The 22,964-nt window shown below is 36.0% G+C and overlaps 1 protein-coding gene across 26 annotated transcripts in view; it reads left to right on the plus strand.

Moving 5' to 3' along the window:
* The window catches only part of LOC139126300 (kielin/chordin-like protein), a 141,197-nt gene that overhangs the window by 107,008 nt on the left and 11,225 nt on the right, over nt 1-22,964 (plus strand). For all 26 annotated transcript variants that reach the window (XM_070692345.1, XM_070692348.1, XM_070692347.1 and 23 more), the window contains 17 exons: nt 2-136; nt 878-960; nt 3,851-4,045; nt 5,223-5,316; nt 5,792-5,965; nt 6,646-6,728; nt 7,128-7,224; nt 8,067-8,158; nt 8,806-8,979; nt 10,186-10,279; nt 12,595-12,680; nt 13,390-13,563; nt 14,231-14,330; nt 15,103-15,203; nt 16,128-16,227; nt 16,535-16,626; nt 19,803-19,940. In XM_070692345.1, coding sequence (XP_070548446.1) covers nt 2-136; nt 878-960; nt 3,851-4,045; nt 5,223-5,316; nt 5,792-5,965; nt 6,646-6,728; nt 7,128-7,224; nt 8,067-8,158; nt 8,806-8,979; nt 10,186-10,279; nt 12,595-12,680; nt 13,390-13,563; nt 14,231-14,330; nt 15,103-15,203; nt 16,128-16,227; nt 16,535-16,626; nt 19,803-19,940 — 2,012 coding nt within the window. The remainder of the gene's footprint in view (nt 1; nt 137-877; nt 961-3,850; nt 4,046-5,222; nt 5,317-5,791; nt 5,966-6,645; nt 6,729-7,127; nt 7,225-8,066; nt 8,159-8,805; nt 8,980-10,185; nt 10,280-12,594; nt 12,681-13,389; nt 13,564-14,230; nt 14,331-15,102; nt 15,204-16,127; nt 16,228-16,534; nt 16,627-19,802; nt 19,941-22,964) is intronic.

The following is a 22,964-nucleotide window of genomic DNA, read 5'->3' on the forward strand; positions in this document are numbered from 1 at the left end:
GACATCAATGAATGTGAACTTGAAGGGCTACAGATATGTGAACAAGCATGTATTAATTCTGATGGTTCATTCATGTGTACATGTTATGATGGCTTTGCCCTCCAATCAGATGGACGTAGTTGTCAACCAATCCAAGGTACATAAACTGTATGATGTAGCAACATAGTATTGGTGAATAATGTAGCGAAAGTCATAGGTGTAAGATGTAGCAACAGGTATGGGTTAATGATGTAGCAACAGGTATGGGTTAATGATGTAGCAACAGTCATGGGTGAATGATGTAGCAACAGGTATGGGTTAATGATGTAGCAACAAGCATGGATGAATGATGTAGCAACAGGTGTGGGTTTTAGTACAATACAGTGTGTAAGATGTGAGTATACGTCATTCCAAGCTGTAGGCTTGGGATCTATTCCAGGCAAAATTTAAATTGATCTATGAATTGTAGGCGCTTACATTTGGAATGTAAGATATGTGAATATACACTTTGAAGTGCTTTAGGATGTGGAATATTTTGAAGTGTCTATAGAAAGGGTAATAGAGTTAAAAAGACTTTTTATGACTCACTAGTAATAAGATTAGATTGTGTTGCTTCAATTTTAATCACTGTCGTGTACAAAATTTCAGTCCTGTTTGATCTCAAAAGTAGGTATTTCAGATTGATTTATGGATGAAATGTCTGACTCTGAAACTATGCTTTTATGAAATGGATATGTTGAGATTATAGAAGCAGTTCTTTGTTTCAAACTTGCAATATTTTTCCACACTGAGTGTTTGGTGTATTTTGTGTTCATCGCATCATTTTGCATTAGCCTTTACTCAAATCAGATCGTTCAGATTCAATTGTCAAATTTTTACATGTTTGATTTTATTTCAGGTTGTTATTTTCAACCACACGATGTGACATATTCATCTGGTAGTATGTGGTTGCTTGATGAATGTACTAATTGCACTTGTCTGGTGAGTTACCATGAATACCATCAAACCAGATAAAGATGTCTTATAAAGCAGTCAATCTTCACTATGATCAGGGTTGGATGAATATTCAATGGCTGGTGATGGTATTTGAAAGTACATTACAAAGAAATTAATCTGATTCTTGTGTTCACAACATGCATTTACAATTGAGAATATGATGCCCTTCATACCACTCTTAAAGAATAACTAAAGGACACTGTAACTTTTTATGAGTTTTTCAGTACTTTTGTTTTTAATGTAATGATAGTTTCTTGTTCTACTCCCCAAAGCATGTTGATATCTACAGTATACAGCTAGGTCTCTGCATGTGTAGACTGCATAGTTGATATCTACAGTATACAGCTAGGTCTCTGCATGTGTAGACTGCATAGTTGATATCTACAGTATACAGCTAGGTCTCTGCATGTGTAGACTGCATAGTTGATATCTACAGTATACAGCTAGGTCTCTGAATGTGTAGACTGCATAGTTGATATCTACAGTATACAGCTAGGTCTCTGCATGCGTAGACTGCATAGTTGATATCTACAGTATACAGCTAGGTCTCTGCATGCGTAGACTGCATAGTTGATATCTACAGTATACAGCTAGGTCTCTGCATGCGTAGACTGCATAGTTGATATCTACAGTATACAGCTAGGTCTCTGCATGTGTAGACTGCATAGTTGATATCTTCAGTATACAGCTAGGTCTCTGCATGTGTAGACGGCATAGTTGATATCTACAGTATACAGATAGGTCTCTGCATGCGTAGACTGCATAGTTGATATCTACAGTATACAGCTAGGTCTCTGCATGCGTAGACTGCATAGTTGATATCTACAGTATACCGGTACAGCTAGGTCTCTGCATGTGTAGACTGCATAGTTGATATCTACAGTATACAGATAGGTCTCTGCATGTGTAGACTGCATATTGATATCTACAGTATACAGATAGGTCTCTGCATGTGTAGACTGCATAGTTGATATCTATAGTATACAGCTAGGTCTCTGAATGTGTAGACTGCATAGTTGATATCTACAGTATACAGCTAGGTCTCTGAATGTGTAGACTGCATAGTTGATATCTGCAGTATACAGCTAGGTCTCTGCATGTGTAGACTGCATAGTTGATTTCTACAGTATACAGCTAGGTCTCTGAATGTGTAGACTACATAGTTGATGTCTACAGTATACAGCTTGGTCTCTGCATGCGTAGACTGCATAGTTGATATCTACAGTATACAGCTAGGTCTCTGCATGCGTAGACTGCATAGTTGATATTTACAGTATACAGCTAGGTCTCTGCATGCGTAGACTGCATAGTTGATATCTACAGTATACAGCTAGGTCTCTGAATGTGTAGACTGCACAGTTGATATCTACAGTATACAGCTAGGTCTCTGAATGTGTAGACTGCATAGTTGATATCTACAGTATACAGCTAGGTCTCTGAATGTGTAGACTGCATAGTTGATATCTACAGTATACAGCTAGGTCTCTGCATGTGTAGACTGCATAGTTGATATCTACAGTATACAGCTAGGTCTCTGAATGTGTAGACTGCATAGTTGATATCTACAGTATACAGCTAGGTCTCTGAATGTGTAGACTGCATAGTTGATATCTACAGTATACAGCTAGGTCTCTGAATGTGTAGACTGCATAGTTGATATCTACAGTATACAGCTAGGTCTCTGAATGTGTAGACTGCATAGTTGATATCTACAATATACAGCTAGGTCTCTGCATGTGTAGACTGCATAGTTGATATCTACAATATACAGCTAGGTCTCTGCATGTGTAGACTGCATAGTTGATGTTGACAATTGAATTCTTGTTCAGACTACAATATACATGTAAATAATAGCTCTGCCCTTTACATATACATGCTGTGTGTACAAGCTACTGGTAAGTAGTGGATGTGTCAACATGCTTTTAAATGTAGAACAATAACTTGCTCTTGACCAACACAAAACCAGTGAAAATCATCAAAAGTTGCAGCTACTGGTCCTGTAACACAAAGTGAAATTTGTAGTGTGATTGCCAAAGGTATTCTGTCAATAGCGGACTTCCAAGAACAGGCATTCAGAAGTCAACATATTTACAAAAAATGGCTTAATTTTCAAGTTTATTTTGTGTCCATCAATAGTTCACAAAGTTTGTACCATAGAAGCTGTCAGTATGATCAGAATTGTTGATCAACCAGGACTATCAGATGTCAACTCCAAATCAAGGAATTGTTATTTGAAATTCTGAGTCTAAATAATCTAAAAAATGAACATTTTGTGAATGTTCCGCCCAAGGACAAAACATAGTATGTAGATTTAGTTTGTCACCCAGACCAAAAGTAAAACTTACATATCCAAATTGTTGCTTTATGTCTTTATTTATGAAGATTTGCATAAACTCACCATTCATAAGTCGCTAGCACTGCTAAACCAACATGAGATGAGTTCAAAAATTTGTTGACAAAATAATTGACAAGGTTGTCAATTATACAGAATTTTACCTGGGCTGATGTTAGGTCAGTGTGAAAGTTAAATATTTTCATACTGTGAAAACTTTTGATATGAGTCACCCTGTCCAGGTTTACAGCCGACAAAGTAATGGAGATCAGATATCTCTACATCAGATTGATATGATTGTGTTTCTACTCTTTATGTTTTGCCACAGTCACAGTGCACACACACAGGTGCTCCAGTATCCTGTCAGTGTTTGAGTTTTTATAGTAGAATATTGTTATCTCACTGTGCCCTGTGGCAGTTTGTCTTCCCAAGTAACCCACAGAGCAAAATACAAAGTGGACAGCTACAGTATCAAGCCAAAGTATGCCATCTTTCCAATGTTTTCAACACCAGTAATGCAAAATGAATGACTTGTAATTGCAGAATACCAAAGTTGTGTGTGAATATGCTCAGTGTCCAGAACTACCATGCTCAGAAGACTATCATACAATAGCATTTGGTGAATGTTGTCCCACGTGTAACCAACTTCCAGGGTGTATAGCAGAGTCTGGTGTACTCTATCCATTTGGACAGCAATGGATTGACAGAGATGACCCATGCAAAAACTGCACATGTTTGGTGAGATCTCAATACTGTAATAGCATGTGTCTGTAACCTATGGAGTTTTGTTGTACAGTTAAGTTCCGGTATTAGAGGATGTGCAGTCCAATAACTTTGACGTAGAATACAATAACTTTAGGTGTCATTGGTGCTATTTGACCTTTGACCTCACAACACCTTGACATTAACACAAGGAAAAATGAGAGAAAGTATTACATTTTTACAAAATATACTTCAAAACATTCCGTACTTCCTGCAGTGAGTAATGGTCATTCCCAAACCTATGAATTTGAGTTGAATTGTGCCGCTACCATGTGCACAGCACTGTGCAGGTTAAAATTTTGCACTGTGCAATAAGCGGACGTGCTGAATGTGTTTCCTCCCTATTTGGTCAAAAAATTTGTTTCTCAAAAAAATCACTGATCTCATAGCTGCTTTGGTTGACGTGTTCTCAGGGATTATCTTAATGTGATATGTTCACATTATGATGAAATCTTCAATTGGGTATTTTTGCAGCTATTTTGGACATTTTTAGTCAGGCCATCCAGAAGTGAGCTATCCAAGATTTTCACCTTCTTCATCAACACATGTGTCACAAATAGTGATTCTCTACATATCACAGCAGAGCTGTATCGGCCAATAGGTTGCTTAACAGCTGATACAATGACAGTTGTAGACTTCTCTACAAAAGTCAACTACATTATTTGTGTGCTAATAGCAAGATGATACACAGCATTTGTAATGAAATGGACTAACAGATTATGTGTTCACATTTATGATGGTAAAAGAGATGATTATCATTAATAAGTATGGCTTTGGTTTACAGTAAAGCAAAAATTTGTTGCCTCTTAACAACAATGATTAGAACAAATTTCATTTTTTAATATAATTTGTTGTCACTAGGCAGACTAAACAGTGTTGAAATGTTGACTGATGGCTGAAGAGAGCGTCCGTCATTTCAATATAATACGTAGGAGAATTTCCTATTCTATTTGTATTCTCAGTGATCCTTTGCTGTACCCGCTCCCAAGCGGCTTGTATTATTTAACAAATGGCCACTTACGTTAAATACAACTTGAAGTATAGCACAGGCAGATAACATACTTCAAGTGAATGAGTTTGTGCTCTCCCCCTTGGTGACAAATAGACTTTTAGATTGCAGCAGAAACTAAGAAATCATTTCTCTCTTCCCTAGAATAATGGTGATATTATCTGTGTAGCTATAAGATGTGTTGTACCATGTAGCAGTCCAGTCATGATACCAAATGTATGCTGTCCAGATTGTAATGGTAAGTTTACAGTGTCATATGCCCACATAAACTTCATGTCTGATGGTATCATCATTAGATAATATCTTGAAATTAACCAATCATATAAATAGAATCCATAACCTGGACAGATGGACAATCCATTCCATAACCACGCCAGATGGACATTCAATTCCATAACCCGACCAGATGGACAATCAATTCCATAACCAGGCCAGATGGACATTCAATTCCACATCCTGGCCAGATGGACAGTGTATTGTAAAATTGAACAGTGCACAGCTCTTTTAGATGTAATAGACTTGACAGTTGCATTAATAAACAAATACATAAATTTTTACATCACTGTGTTTTTAAGCATTAACTGTTTTCTTGTCAACTTGCAATTCAATTTTCTCTCAGTTTTTCAGTTAATCAGGTGTCCCAGACTTAATGCACACCTCAAAAAATAGCAAAGTTAAATTTTGCCTTTAATTTCCCATAAATTTGTACACAGGTTGTACATATGGTGGCAGGTCATACCAAGAGGGTGATAATTTTCCGTCTATCCTTGACAACTGTAGTCAGTGTACATGCACATCTGGTAATGTTGAGTGTCAACCAGTAGAATGTCAGGTTGATTGTGAACATCCATTCCAACCACCTGATGCGTGTTGTCCTGAATGCTTTGGTAAGTGTTAAGTTGAAATATTGCCAAGTTCTATTCCATTCTGAACAGGTGATGGAGAGTAAAATATACAGTCCAATATATGCTAACTGCAACCTTTATGTATAGTAGCCAACTGTCCAGAACAGCCCCCTCAACACAGTTTAAATGCAATTTATATGTAAAATGCCCTTGATACAGCACCCCTGGCCCAACACATCAAAGTAGCATGCTCTGAATAGTTCATTGGTGGTGAAGTCTGTATATCACTGCAAAGATCACAACATTTGTGAAGCATGTCATGATCAGTCTTCAAAATCAATGTTAACAGTACAAGGTAGAATGCGCCTCTAGTACAGATATTCAAACTCCTAAATTTTCCAAATATTTTTTCTGGTCTATCTCTTGTCAGAGCTTATTTTAAAGCTCTTTGAGTTAGAAAATTTTCACATTCATAGTTCTTTTGAAAATCAAATCCCCCCAAAGAGTTAACACAGGGATGGTGGTCATTTTGAATTTCAAATATTTGTGAATGTTCGGTAAATTGTCATTTTAGTTCCAAACTCTGGCACAGTGACCCTTGATTTTTTATTCTTTATTTAGTGAGAGAGTGGTTGAAAGTTTTATTGACGAAAGTTTGAGGACAAGTTGTAAGTCTTTTGCTTTCGAGGGGCACACTATCTAACTTATTGTAAAATTTTCAGATTGCCTCTATGAAGATTATTTCATCTCACACGGTGGTTATATTCATCCTCCCGGTGATGAGTGCATGACATGCCTCTGTCTTGTAAGTCCTCAAAGTCCTCATGATTTTCATTCAAATACGTCTTGTTAATATCTTCAACATAATTGTTGCTTTTCTGCAATGTTTTTCAACCTGATGAATAAGAGAAAAGTCCTTTTTACTTTAGATGGGTGATCTTATCACCAGATGTGCAGTAAATACATCATGAAACAAAGTTAAAACTTTACCTCAGTCTTGAAGTGGTTTTAGAATTTAAAATATGTCAAATGCTCTTTTGAAAAGTGGTGCTGACTATAGTCCAGCTGTAAAACTTCTGTTTAAAGAAACAATGTTAACTGCCATATACATGTTACATTATCATCATGAGTAAAAAAATTTACTGTAATTTTTACTGTAAAGTTTGTAGACTACAGTTGTCCTATTTTCTCTTTTTGTCTGCAGGTCGGAAATGTGGCCTGCAGTAACATTGATACATGCGAACCACTAGAATGTGAAAATACTGTGCAAGCTATAGGTGAATGCTGTCCAGTTTGTGAAGGTATTTAAGTCAGCGTACTGTTTAGGTGGTATTCACTTTGTATATTTAGGTCCATGTATAATTTGAATGCTGCCTAGGATTCCCATGTACCATTTGATACATGGAGATCATGAACCACTTAATTTGTGACCACAAGTCCATGTATGATATTCAATATAGGTGTGTTATATTTGGAAGGTAATACTCTTATACTGACTTTGCATAACTTCATTTTCTATTGAGAAGGACTCTGTATCTTAAAAGTTCCAATGTTATGAATCAAGGCAACTTCCAGATTTGGTTCCATAATATGTCCAGATTCATTTCACACTCACGTCTACAAACATGGCACAAAGATAATGTATGAGTTGGGATGCACAATCAAATTATTGACTTTTGCAATATGATCCCATGAATTTTTCCAAGTCCAGCACAATAACACAGTTCTTGATAAACATACACATAGCAGTTTATTTTGCAATACTATATTCAATTGCCAATAGGAATTTTCATGTATAGATGGCTTTCCCAAAGATTCAGAGTATGAATAATTGAAAAAAGCTGTGGTTTTTAGCTTGTAAGACATTAACCCTTGTTACTTTCACCCAGTAATTATATATCAATAGTGCATCACCACCAGAAACTATGACAAATACATGATTGTCAGACTTAGAATTGAATTTATATTTCAGTCAACCATGGTGCAGGTACTGTAAATACTATGTGCCCACCATGTGCATGAGATCTAAACTATGACTACCAAAATGGATTTGACTAACTATGATTAGAACTGTGTCATTAACAATGACTCTTTCAATACAGCTTTATTTTCTTTGAACTCATACTTTGTTACTTGTTTATAGATGCTGTTTGTCGAACAGATGATGGAACTGAATATCAACCATTTCAGATGTGGTCACCAGAAAATGACCCTTGTACACAGTGCACATGTCAGGTAAGATTAGAGTTTGGATATTGTCAGGCAGTAGTTACTGTGTAGATTTATGCAAAGAGTAAATCCTAATTTTGAATATAAAAGCCTATATTGTATTTTGTTGTTGTAACTTTTCTTAGTGTCAGCAGTCTTGATTGCAAATACTTATTTTATGTTTTCCATACCTTTGAAGCAGCTTGATGAATTGCCGTATTGGCTGATTGACATTGTGTAATTGCCATCTGAAGAAGAACACGTAAACAGAGAAAGTAAGATGAAGTTGTAAAACCTGTAATCAAAAACTTACAGGAAAAGTTGTGAAATTGATAATAATATCAGCATGTAGTATAGTATTTTATAGTCTTGTTAGTGTTTTACAATGTACTGTTTTGTAACACATTTTTGACTGCCATGCACAGTTAGGAATGCATGCTAAATATTGCTGCATGTGCATTCAATCATAATATAAGTATCTACCAAATGAACACTCTGCAGTTTTCAATTTTGATTCTCAATGAAATTATTGTAATCATTTTGTTCAAGAAATTAGACAAGTGACTAGAATCCCCAACCTTTCCAGAGTTTTAGTTTTATAGCTTGTACATGTATATCTGAGAGATAATGCCAGTATAAACCCTACAATAACATAAATGATATTTGCCTTTCAGCCAAATTCTAAAATTACATGTGGAGATTTAGATTGTCCTGCAGTATGTGAGTATGGCTTGACTTTGCCGGGGGATTGCTGTGCTAATTGCAGTCTTTGTCTCTATGACGACATCCTCTATGAAAGTGGTGATCCCATTCCTAATGATGATCCATGTATATCCTGTTTCTGTCAGGTAGGTCAACATTTCTTGTAAAATGGGACTTAAAAATGAATAAAAAGGAAAGAAAAAGTGCTGTGCTCAGTGAAGCTTTCCATACCATCCTTAGATTTCATACTTATATAATTTTAAAGTTTGTAATAAAGCAATGAGTCGGATATTATTTGAATTTCCCATAATATACTAGTTATAACCAACACTTTACAGTTCAAATGAAGAAGTATCTCTACTGCCAATATTGCAAAGCTATTCAATAGCATATAATCTTTTATCATCCTGTGATATTCTTGTCAGAAACATCACTGTCTGTGGTTTTTTCATATTTAGTTTTTATTGATCAAAAACTAGTCATTTCAGAGGTTCTTTTCTGATTCCTTTAAAGTTTGTTGTTCCCAAGATTTAGTATTAAGTGTTTTTAAACTATCTATGATTTGGAATCTTTCACTCAATGACATGACCCCATTGTGTATCAGTATGTGTTGTATATGCTGCACTTGAGGTTGTTGGTATTCATAGACATAAGCAACAACATGCTTGTTTATAAATCTATTGGTAAGTTTTGACTTTCAAATCGTATCTTCCATGAACAAGAAATGAACAACTCAATGTAGCATTTAGTTTTATTATAAGATCAGGTCTCACAACGTACCAAGAGTCTGGTGGTTGTGTGTGGATTCTGATTGCCAGATCAGGTCTCACAACGTACCAAGAGTCTGGTGGTTGTGTGTGGATTCTGATTGCCAGATCAGGTCTCACAACGTACCAAGAGTCTGGTGGTTGTGTCTGGATTCTGATTGCCAGATCAGGTCTCACAACGTATCAAGAGTCTGGTGGTTGTGTGTGGATTCTGATTGCCAGATCAGGTCTCACAACGTACCAAGAGTCTGGTGGTTGTGTGTGGATTCTGATTGCCAGACAGGGAGAACTGTAAACCTTCTTGTCTAAACTTTCATATTTTCTGTTGGTCCAGTGATCATTGAATTGCAGGATTTACTATCTACTGAGTTTACTCAGTGTTTACATTACAGAGTCATTTTCTATGACAATTCTCAGTGATGACTTTGAATTCACAGGTCAATCTGAAGTAATATCCTATTTGGGGAATTAAACCAGCCAATATGCCAATAGGAAATATTAGCAAGTCAGACAATGATAAACAAATTAAACTGTAGCTGTCAGTATATTCAATTTATGAAAATATCCACTATTTTATATTGACAGGAGGGGAATGTGACATGCAATATCACAGAATGTGAATCAATTACCTGTGTAAATTCAATCCTATTACCAGGGCAGTGCTGTCCAAAATGTCTCGGTGAGTAACCTCTCATCTTTTTACAATTTTTCATCACCATGGTATCAACATGTCCTGACAGTTGAGTCACCCAAACAACTTGCAATGGCTCACTATCAGTATCACAATTTTCCTCAGTTCAATTCTGTGTGGATGTTAATACTTTGGATGTTGTATCAAAGCTAGAATGCAAATGCATCAAAGATGAAGCCAGTGTTATCAATTTCACCCACAATGCCCTGCTAAATAGTTCAGTTTAATCATTGAAAGAATGAAATTGAATGAAAGTATTGATGGGAGAAAAATGTTGAACAATAAGGGATTTCTGAATTTTTAGTTGATCTGTTATGCGATATAACTTCAGTTTATTTAAAGTCATGTATTTGTGTCACCAAAGTATGAACCTGTATTAGCAGTTTAATGTTAAAACATACCATCAGGGACAGTGTGCTCACATTTGGTTTGAATTGGTCCATTCAAGAAATATTTAAACCAGAAAACAAGAATGACAAAAGCAAATAAGGTCTGCAACTTAGGTACTGGAGACGGCTAGTTTTCAATCGGGTTCGAACCCACAACATATGGCATCAGTCGCCTAGCGGAGAGGCCACAGAGAGAACCGCTCGGCTAAATCTCCACTCCCCCAAAAAAGAGTGGTTCAATAGCCGGCTAAGTTGTTACATATTTCTGACTGAGACTGCTCCACACGTTGTAGAGTTCGTGAAGCACTTAGGCACGCATGCTCACTATCACACATTGCACATACAAACTTTATCGAAGTGAAGAAACGAATTCATCTTTAGGAACATGCATATCAACTTCTATAGCAATAGGACAAGCAGAACCTACATACATAAGCAAATGTCAACAAAAAAATTAGCCAGAGAAGGCTTGACAAAAAGAAAAGGCTGGAAGAGTGGGGAAAAAATGTACAAGGGATCTGGTAAAAAGTAATGCTACCTCATCAATCTTCTAGACCCTACCCCCTCCTAAATATCAAATGTTCCATCCCTATGTTGATGTTTACATAAGGCCAGATGGCAGGAAATATATTTACAACCTTGGGGATTTTTTAATTAATGCTATGAGTACTATCATTCAAATGTAAACAGCACTTAAATACGTTACAGATAGTGAAATGCCTTCCACTGTGGGGGGTGATTACAACATCTGGAATTATCCTGGATCCAAATTTCTCATCAGTTCTTGTGTGTCTTACATGGAAATGTTGCAAAAATTGGTTAGCAATGAAAATATTTACTTCAGCTTTGTTTTCTGGATCAATTTTACTGCAAATCCATACCAAATATGACAAAATTATGTTCACAGTCTTCGAAACTGTCTCACAACATATCCTGGGGTGATGTAGGTCATTTAAGGTCACAAACTGAGAAAATTACCTAAAATATACAAATTTAGGGGCTTCCCAACACTTTTAAACAGAAAATTGAATCTAATAACATCCCTCGGGACTTTTGTACCAAATTACAAAGCTATCTAGACAAGTAATTTTGAGAACAAGTTTTCTTGACCAAAAATGACAAAATTGTCTTAAAAATACAAATTTGTATATTTCAGGACAACTAACTATTGTCATCCCTGGACATCTGTACACCAAATATAAAAGCTGTCTGTCCAGGGGCTTTAACAAGAAAATATTTTTTATGATTTTTTGACCAAAAATGACAAAGATTGCCCCCAAACAGTAATTTTTCCAATTTTGTCATAATTTCAACAAATTAGAAGGGTAATACCTTTGCAAACATCCAACCCACATTTGAGAGAAACTGGGCTGGCTGTTTCAGAGAAGAAGAATTTTTACTTAAAATGAGGAAAACAACCAAAAAATTCAGCAAAAATACAAAATTCAAGATATCTTCATGATGTACATAAAACTCTTTAAAGTGTACCTAAGGTACTTGCATACTAATTTTCAAAGCAATCAAACCAGCGGTTCTTGAGTTATTGATTTTTGACCATTTTCTCATTTTTTAAGCTCATTTGCATAATTTGGGCACTGCAAACTTCATTTGAACAAAATCCCATCTACAGCCCAGGATGCATCCACAGACCAAATACCGCGAAAGAGCAGCGGTTCGTGAGTTTATGAAGTTTACGGACATACTGTACGTATGTACATACATACATACATACATACATACATACATACATACATACATACATACACACATACATACAGACGCCACCGACTTCAGCTTATATGATAATCTCACATTGGTATAACCAAATGTGAGCTAAAAAAAGAATTTTAAAATACCAATTTCTGTATCAGACATTGATTGAGTACTACATCATCTGTCTGTCTTCTTTTCCAGACTGTAGAGATGACGATGGCATAGCCTATCATCATGGTCAGATGTGGACTAAACCAGATGATCCATGTACAACATGCATATGTGATGTAAGTTAGTTAGATTATACACAGCATTATAAAAATCAGTTCTCATGTGTCAGTGAAGATTCTATACACTGCATCACAATAAACACATTACATCGTTTTTGTGTCATTCAAAATTTCCAGTTATCAGAAGGATAGTTTTCACTTGGCGCTAGGCTGCCAGTAAGAGAACTAGCTTCCAACTTTTACTTGAAGACAAGTTCAGAGCAATTTTAAGTAAAACAGAAGTAACAGTTACACAACAGTTAGAAAACAATTAAAAATGTCAGTAACATGTCATCGCTACAAAGTTAAAAACTCAAATCAAGGAAAGACAGAAATGGACAAGAGACAACCAAATGAAGCCTGTAATTTGTTGTTACAAATTTTAATACATTCAACAATTGATTTTTTTTTAACTCAGAAGGAAATATTGATCTGTAATTATGATTTGTGAGTAGAGATACGAAGTGCTCAATGTTGTATGTGTGTATATGTATTGTCTTCAATTATTATCTAAGAGAAGAATTCACTCTGATGGACATCATCCAGCTTTATCAATGACAGGTTGTAAAATGCAATTCCATCAAATCAATCTTTCTCAGTTTGTATCAGTTCAAGTTTAAGGTGAAATGATGAAATGTTACAACTTCCATATTTACTCCCTGTGTTCAAAACCACTTTCCTCTGTAGGTAATATTAATAATTTTTAATCCCTGTATTTCATTGCTAGGATCAAGTGATTTCCTGTACAACTGTAACATGTCCAGCTCCTTGTGACAACCCAGTCAGTTCTCCAAATCAGTGTTGTCAAGCCTGTATTGGTTGTGAATATAATGGTGTCACATACAAAGAAGGAGCCATCTTCAAACCAGATGATGACCAGTGTTTAGAGTGTCAATGCTCAGTAAGGTTTTAATTCACACACTTGCTCTTTATAATTGTCCATGATGTGTACTTTGCCAGCAACAACATTGATGTGTGCTTTGTCGGCAACAACATTGATGTGTGATTTGTCGGCAACAACATTGATTGTACTTAGATGCAGAACTATGATGGATAAAATGAGTAAAACAATTGACTACAACTCAAGCATCATGCAACCTGGATCCCTTTCTCAGATATGTCTGTTTCAATGTAATTCATAGCAGCAGCCACCAGGCAGCTGTTTGTTTTCCTGTGGTTTTTTCCCAAGATCAGTCGCACATACTCAATTTGACTGAAAATTGTCTCATCATCAGTACCTATGTATGCATAATAATACTTCTACATTAATTCAAAGTCAATTTGAATAACCAGTCCTCATTTCAATTTGTCTTTCTTTCCACAACAATTATCAAAGCAAACCCTACAAATTTCCTCATTCAAATGGCACCAGGTGACTCTGTGCTGTTAGTCCTGGCAGGTACATCCATATCTACTTGTCATTAGTTAAGCTGACAGACAAATCTGGTCGATTGTTCTTGAAAGACTGTCAAACATCTAGCATAGACTGACAGTCAATTCAAATTTGATATGTTATGTACATTGATAGTTCTACTTAGTTTCCAACCTTGATTGTCTTTCCCTCGCAGAGTGGACTGTTGTTGTGTCATCCAATTGTTTGTCCAATTCCAAACTGTCCTCCAGAGAGAGTCAGTGTGGAATCCTCATCCTGCTGCCCAGCCTGTTTAGGTAAGAATAATGAATATTCAATGTCAAAGGTCAGAGGAATTGTAGCATTATGATACCCATCAGTTCCCCTCTTTGACTTGGTCCACACACTAATTCCATTATAACAGCTAATTCATATTCTGTATGCCTTTCCCATGTACCGCTTGATTAGAAATGTTAATTTACAAAATCAGTTTGAATTGGTAAACAATAATATCATCTGAGTATGCATGGTTTTAAAAAACTTTTGTTTGATTGATTTTCACCTTTCTATATGAAGCAAAGATCAACAGCAGATAACATAACTACAGTTGAAAGATACCTGCGTGGTAAATGCCCTTATTGTCTTCATTCTGTGCAATGACATACACAGTTTAAATACAGATCAAGATCAGAGAGAAAGTTGTAAACATCAGGAAAGAACTGTTAGTGAATCAACGGAAAGGCAATTATCTGAAAAAATTATGTCAACTCTATTCCACAAAGAAGCAACGTGTAACAGCAACATCAATTTTGCCTTTAACTGCCAAAAGGTCCTTGAACATAACACAATCTGGCAATGTGTTTGTGACTAGTGTTGTTAAGGAGGATACAGCAGATAAAAACACACCATGTAATTGCTGAACACTCATTATTACATGTTAACTTTACTACTGTATCAAAACATCACTATTTTTGTATATGTCAGATAATGATAAGTAACAGTGAGTGGCATATAATGTCTTTTAGAATCAATGAAACACTGAGATATTGATCTAGCATGTATTTTATTTAACTTCTTGTCTTGTTGTAGGCGAACCTTTGGAAAGTTTTTGTGAGAACAACAAAACTGGAATAGTCTATCAAAATGGTTCACAATTTCAACTGAACCCTTGCACATCATGTATGTGTATGGTGAGTATATATCTCAAACACATTTACTTTTCAATATAAATGATTCTTTAAGTTTCTATATTTCAATGAAATCACAGACTCTGTGGATTTTCACCTTGCTATATGTGCTAGAAATTACAAAATCTACAGTAAGGTACATTTTATAGTCATTCCGAAAATAATATTGTTGTGCAGTTTGACTGATTGAAAGATTTCTGTGTCTTCAATATTCCATTCATTGGTACCACTGAACTCTGTAATATTAAAATATTGCAGCTGAAACTATCCAGATTTCCAAAGACTTGACTTTGGTGTCAGCACAACCATTGCATAATTTACACCAGGGAAGCCTTTTCAGGGATGTTATTAGTATTTCACTTCACTAGCTAATGTACCATATGCAATGATATCAAATATTTTGAAGATATGTCATTTGTTACCAAACACACAGATGTCTGCATGAATGTCAAAATTTACAAATCAAACTACCCTGGCTAGGTTTGATACTTCTTCCCTGTATCTCATTCATGAACATTGCAATTTGCCATTCAGCATAGTGTCCATGATGTTCCAACATATTGGCATCATTTTACAAGTGATATAGCCACAAACTAATGACGTCAAATCACCGTACACAAAACACAGTGCCATAATTACTAGGCGTCTGTGTTTTGTGTACGGTGATTTGATGTCATCAGTTTGTGGCTATACCACTTGTAAAATGGTGCCAACATATTTAGTATCAGAATATGAATTTGAACCATTACATGTTTGGTTCATGTAAGTATTTGTGTTGTACCATGAAAGAATTTTATCATGAAGACTGGAAACTATTTATTATGTCACTCTAACAATACTTAACAAAAACACCATGACCTCTGAAAATATCAAAGTTCAGAGATTTCATAATTTTCACTGATTTTGCTCTGTTCTGTATAAACACAGGATGGTAAGGTGTCATGTGATGTCAAGGAATGTGCCAAATTAGACTGTCCAGAAGAGAGAAGAATACAAGACCCTGATGTCTGTTGTCCAAAGTGTGCAGGTATGTCTCTGTTGTCATGGTAATGACCTGAAGATGATGTATGTTTCACAAAGTGTTGCAAGGTAGCGACCTGACTGTGATGTGTGTCATCCAAAACATGTAGTTATGCTTGTGTTATCATGGTAGTAACTTGTATTTATCTGAACATCATATATAACCCCAGTATTGGGGCAATAGTGACAGAAATTATGATAGCAGTACAAGAATGAAAAACCATACATGTGTTGAGTGATAGCCAATTTTTAGAAACACAATAGCATGTGCTTTTTGAAAAATTTATCATTGTTATCTATTTTTTCTTCACAAGAACTGTCTCAATGTAGCTTTGAGAATAACCTGTATAAACATGGTGAGGGATTTGTACCTATTGCTGATAGCTGTAGTCTCTGCATTTGCTTGGTAAGTCATTTATCACTTAGATACAATAACATTGATGTAAAAACATAGGATATGAATGCATCCAATGGGTTTAGTTTGATATTGGGATAATCATTTCAAGGATATTATGAAGTTTGTATGCAAGGATCACCAGCTTCACCAGGAAATTCTAATGGAATTTATACTATTTACTATTGTCATTTTTGGAGCGAGAGTCTTATCAATAAGCCACAGCTGATGACCCAGGGAACACTTACGTAGGATGCAATATTATGAAATGTGAGAGATTTCATCATTGTGTTGTGACAGTATTCTCAGCTTTTACTCAGCTGTTGTAGATTGATCTGAGCCTAAATTAATCCATACTTTGACATAATTCTTAGCCTGCGTGTGTGGCAGTCACTATGTATGAATTTGCTGTCACGCATTTGTGGGGTTATCACAATGGTATCACAATACAATACAATACAATACAATACAATACAATACAATACAATACAATACAATACATTATTATACACCTACTGCCGTAACCTATGGGAGTTTGACCGTCCAATAACTTTCCGTATTTTGTATAGTACGCGGAGTCCCGAATACGGGAGACGCGCGACGCGCCTGTTTGACCTTTGACCTAGCGATTATCGGATGTAAACAAACTATTTACGGTGAGTTATAGATATAATAACAACTTCCACCAAAATGTATTCGTAGTATAAGGTTTAAAACACGCTAAACACAAAACTGAGTCTAAATGCAATTGATTTTTATTTTAAAAAACTAATTAAATTGAAAACATTCAGCGAAGTTTGCTTGTACTGCACTGAAAATTAATTGGCTTCGTGCCAACGAATCGCGCGCGTTTCACTCATATCGCGCGTGCCGCATCCCTCAAATTTTACCATAGAATTAGTTTATACGAACGATTAATGGAGCGAGGTGTATAATAATAGGGTTATACACAAAATACGGCCCTGTATGGACTCGGGCTCAGTGAGTGACGTATTGGACTCGCCTTCGGCTCGTCCAATACGTCACTCACTGAGCCCTCGTCCATACAGGGCCGTATTTTGTGAATAACCCTATAATACAGTACAATGACAATGTAATAAAAATACCGTCAAGGACACTATGTGCTCACATTCGGTTTGAATTGGTCCATTCGAGAAATATTTAAACCAGGAAAAACAAGAATGACAAAAGCAAATAAGGTCTCCAACTTAGGTACTGGAGGTCATCTTTAGGAACATGCATATCAACTTCTATAGCAATGGGAGAAGCAGATCCTAAATACATAAGCAAATGTCAACAACAAAAAACAGAGAAGGCTGATAAAAAGAAAAGGTGGGAGTGGGCAAAAATGCACAAGGGATCTGGTAAAAAAGTAATGCTACATCATTGATCTTCTAAACCCTACCCCCTCCTGCATATCAAATGTTCCACCCCTTGGTATTACATAAGACCAAATGACAGGAAGTACATTTACAACCTTGGAGATTTTTAATTAATGCCATGAGTGTTATCATTCTAATGTAAACAGCACTTAAGTTAGTTACAGATAGTGAAATGCCTTCCACTGTGGGTGGAGATTACAACATCTGGAATTATCCTGGATCCAAATTTCTCATCAGTTTTTGTATGTCTTACATAGAAAAGTTGCAAAAATTGGTCCAAAATGAAAAAAATCACCTCAGCTTTGTTTTCTGGATCAAATTTTCCTACAAATTGGTATCAAATATGACAAAATTATGTTCACAGCCTTCAAAATTGTCTCACAACATATCCTGGGTTAGTATAGGTCATTTAAGGTCACAAACTGAGAAAAGTACCTAAAATATACAAATTTTGGGGTTTCCCAACACTTTGAGCAGAAAATTTATCTAAGAACATCTTTCGGGACTTTATACCAAATTACAAAGCTATCAAACAAGGGACTTTATACCAAATTACAAAGCTATCAAACAAGTAATGTTGAGATAAAGTTTTCTTGACCAAAAATGACAATATTGTCTTAAAAATACAATTTTTTATATTTCAGGACAATTTCCACATATCTAACTATTGTCATCTCTGTACGTATGTGTACGAAATATGAAAGCTGTCTGTCCAGGGGTTTTAAAAAGGAAACACTGTCTAAGATTTTTTGACCAAAAAAGACAAAATTGCACAAAAATAGTAATTTTCCCAATTTTGTCATAATTTCAACAAATTAGAAGAGTAACACCCTTTCAAAGAGACAACCCAAATTTGAGAGCGATTGGGCCGGCGGTTTCAGAGAAGAAGAATTTTTACTGAAAATGAGAAAAATCACAAAAAATTCAGCAAAAATACAAAATTAAGGATATCTTCACAATATTCATAAAACTGTATAAGGTTCACCTAAGGTACTTGCACACAAATTTTCAAAGCAATCAAAACAGCGGTTCTAGAGTTATTAATTCTTGACCATTTTCACATTTTGTAAGCTCATTTGCATAATTTTGGCAATGCAGACTTCATTTGAACAAAATCCCATCTATAGCCCAGGATGCATCCACACACCAAATACCAAGCTGAAACGTGCAGCGGTTTGCGTGTTTTTGATGTTGACGGACATACTGTACATACATACATACATACATACACACATACATACAGACGCCATCGACTTCAGCCTATACGATAAACTCACATTGGTAAAACCAAATGTGAGCTAAAAATGTCATGACCAAAATCTAAAAGTATAACAGCCACCTTGAAAGTGATGATGTATTTTAAACTTTAGCATGTTAGCTTCAATATCTATCAATTTGTGTATTTGCAAAGATCTGCATCTTTGCAGAATATAGGCAAGACATTCTAAGGGACAAATGCATCTTTTAACTTTGAGGATGTTGTCAGTCTGATTAAAGTCAGATGTAGAAATAAGATGGACCCTTCTAGAGAGGTGACAACTAGTGAATGAAAACTACAAAGAACAAGCAAGAAACCTTGCCATCTCTACTTCTGACTTTTATCAGATAGAGGGCGCTGTAAACATTTGGTAGGTATCTGTCAATGCCAGCACTCTCTGTCTCCTTCCACAGAAAGGGACATAGATGATAATAAGGGGTAAGAAAACAGAGATATTCACTTTCACTAACTTAGACATAGTAGCCTTAAATAAGAATCAAAGGGTGTGATTACTTCGATACTGATAAACTAAATTACTATTTATTCAGGATGGTGAAGTAAAATGTGACAGACCAGATTGTCCACCAATCAACTGTGATCCTGAGAATCAAATCTTACCAGATGGTGAATGCTGTGCCAAGTGTACTGTGGAATCTTATTGTATGTACAAAGGCAGTAGATATCAGGTAAAAATTTCCAGTGTGTACAGCAATGTTTGCTTGAAATATTAGATTATGTTATAAACGGAAGAGCCATGGAGGTATGGTATGATATCCCTTACCAAATCTGCTGACCGGAAAGTGCCCGGTATGTGGCCGGTATCTGCCTGGAAAGTGCCCGGTTTGTGCCTGGTATTATTGCCCGGTTTGCGGCCGGTTATGGCCAAAAACGGTCTAAACCGGGCGCCCGTTCAGTGCCTGTGTGAAAAAATAAAGTTTATAATGGTGACTGGAAGATGACCGGTTGTGGCAAAAAAAACGGTCATAAAACGGTCATCCATTTGTTTCTGTGACCAGAAAGTGCCCGGTTATGGCCAAAAACGGTCAGAAAACGGGCGCACGGCTTATGCCCGGTTTTGCGTTGGTGACCGGAAAGTGCCTGGTATTGGAAAACAAAAATGGCGCCCGTTTTATGCCCGTTTTTTTAGCTCCCATATATGCATATGTATATATGCAAATGGGAGTTATTCGTATAAGGTGGAAAAATGTCGTCTGTATGTATGTATGTATGTACGTATGTATGTATGTATGTATGTCCGTCCACATCAAAAACTCCTAAACCGTAGCACCTACTGTCTTAGTATTTGGTGTACGGGTGCACCTAGGGGTGGAGATGTGAATTTGTTCAAATGAACATGTCAGTGCCAAAAATATGCAAATGAGGGGAAAAAAGGAAAAATCCTGCAAATGGCTAAAACTCAGTAAGTATTGGTCAGATTTGGTTGAAACTTGGTATGCAGATTTTTTTAGGTGTTCTAAATTATGTGTGCAAAAATGGGGATGAAATTTGCATGTTTGTATTTTTAGGGTTTTTTTTCCATTTTTAGTCGAAAAAAATTGTTCTCTGAAATCGCTCGTCTGATTGCTATGAAACTTAATATTCATGTTCCTCAGGATGACCTCAGTCATGCTTGTACAAATTGTATTGATATTGTCATATTTGTAATTTTGGGGCAATTTTCCCAATTTTTGATAAAAAAATTTTTTATCCAAAAACTACTGATTTGATAGCTTTGATATTTGGTATACAGGTATCTAAGATTAATCTCAATATAATGTCTTGAAGGTATGTTGAAACTGGCAATTTTTTTTTATTTTGGGGGCAATTTTTGCCTTTTTTGGTCAAAAATCTTTTCTCCTGAAACTTCTGATCTGGTAGCTTTGATATCTAGTGCTGAGGTTCCTAGGGTTTATGTTAATTAGATATATTTAAAATTAGGCTGAAATCTGCAATTTTGTATTTTGGGGGGCAATTTTTCTCATTTTTGGTCAAAAAATTTGTTTCTCAAAATTTACCGGTCTGATTGCTTTCAAATTGATATTTAGTACCGGTTCTTAGGGTTTTTTGTTAATAAGATATATTGAAATTAAGTTGAAATCCGGAATTTTGAATTTTTGGGGCAACTTTGCGAAACTGTCAGTTTTACTGGAATATCTTTCATTTTGTATTTTTAAGATTTTTTTGGTAATTTTATACCTACTGGAACTAAGAGTATATAATGTGGTGATTTAGTAAGCATTTGATATGGTAAACTTTATTTGGTATTGAAATGCGGTAAAAAAATCCTGGCAGATATTGAAAAAATTCCAAACAAATGCCGATCAAAAATTCAGCCAGAGAAGGTTTGACAAAAAGAAAAGGTGGGAGAGTGGAGAAAAAAGAATGTACAATGGATCGGATAAAAAAGATAATGTACCTCATCGATCTTCCAGACACCGTCCCTTATCAAATGGTCCACCCCGATGTATTTTTGTGCACAATTAACCATGCAGTGTATTTAAGTTTAAGATGTCAAGTTCGGTAAGGATTTGAAAGGAATAGTCAAGTTCACCACAGTTTAACTTTATCTCTTGTGTCATCATCCTTGTGTAATTGGTTAAGTTTGTAAGTTGTTCCAGATGTGGATGCACCAGCTGTTCTGGAAGAAAACAATGTTTACTTTTCCCTGTATGGTTTCTGAGTTGATGATTGTATGTTGAAATTTCTCCATGTATCTGGTTTATGGGCAAAGTGTAAACATTGGTTGCATGTTATGTATTTCAGTCAATGTCAAATATTGTAAATGAAAAATCAAGAACAGTTTTCAGTGTGCTTGTAAAAGATAACATATTTGTCAATACATAAACTGCCTTGCAGATTGATTGTCTTAAAGATTATCACAGAAGTAGAAAAGGAAAAGAAACTAATCAAATTGCTGTAACATATTCACTCTCAGTGCCTGTATAGGCCTACCGGTATACTTAACTATTTTATCATTACATTCAGCTGTTTGTTATATCTTTATCACTCTCAATGGGCCAAGGCACACTTGGGGTCAATGTCATCACTCTGTGCCAATCTGTGTATGTCAGTCTGTCTGTATATGTATGTCCATGTTTCATACAATTGTTGACTTGTTTTGATAACTATATGGGAGCGAACAGTGATGTTGTCACTATTTTTTATATGACCGGAAAGTGCCCGGTTATGGCCAAAAACGGTCAGAAAACGGGCGCACGGCTTATGTCCGGTTTTGCGTTGGTGACCGGAAAGTGCCTGGTATTGAAAAACAAAAATGGCGCCCGTTTTATGCCCGGAAAGTGCCTGGTTATGGCCAAAAACGGTCAGAAAACGGGCGCACGGCTTATGCCTGGTTTTGCTTTGGTGACCGGAAAGTGCCTGGTATTGGAAAACAAAATGGCGCCCGTTTTATGCCCGTTTTTATGACCGGAAAGTGCCTGGTTATGGCCAATAACGGTCATAAAACGGGCGCACGGCTTATGCCCGTTTTTTTGTTGGTGACCGGAAAGTGCCTGGTAATGGAAAAGAAAACTGGTGCCCGTTTTATGCCCGTTTTTTTCCTATGACTGGAAAGCGCCCGGCAAATTATTTTGCATGTTACTGCACCTTTGCTGAAACTACACACGCAAAATTTCCTTCATAAGATTAAGTTGGCATGATTCCACAGTAGTCAGCTCCGGAATAAACTTTTACTAATTTCAGCAACACAA

This window comes from Ptychodera flava (assembly GCF_041260155.1).
Source record: "Ptychodera flava strain L36383 chromosome 3 unlocalized genomic scaffold, AS_Pfla_20210202 Scaffold_27__1_contigs__length_13241970_pilon, whole genome shotgun sequence".
Classification (NCBI taxonomy): domain Eukaryota; kingdom Metazoa; phylum Hemichordata; class Enteropneusta; family Ptychoderidae; genus Ptychodera; species Ptychodera flava.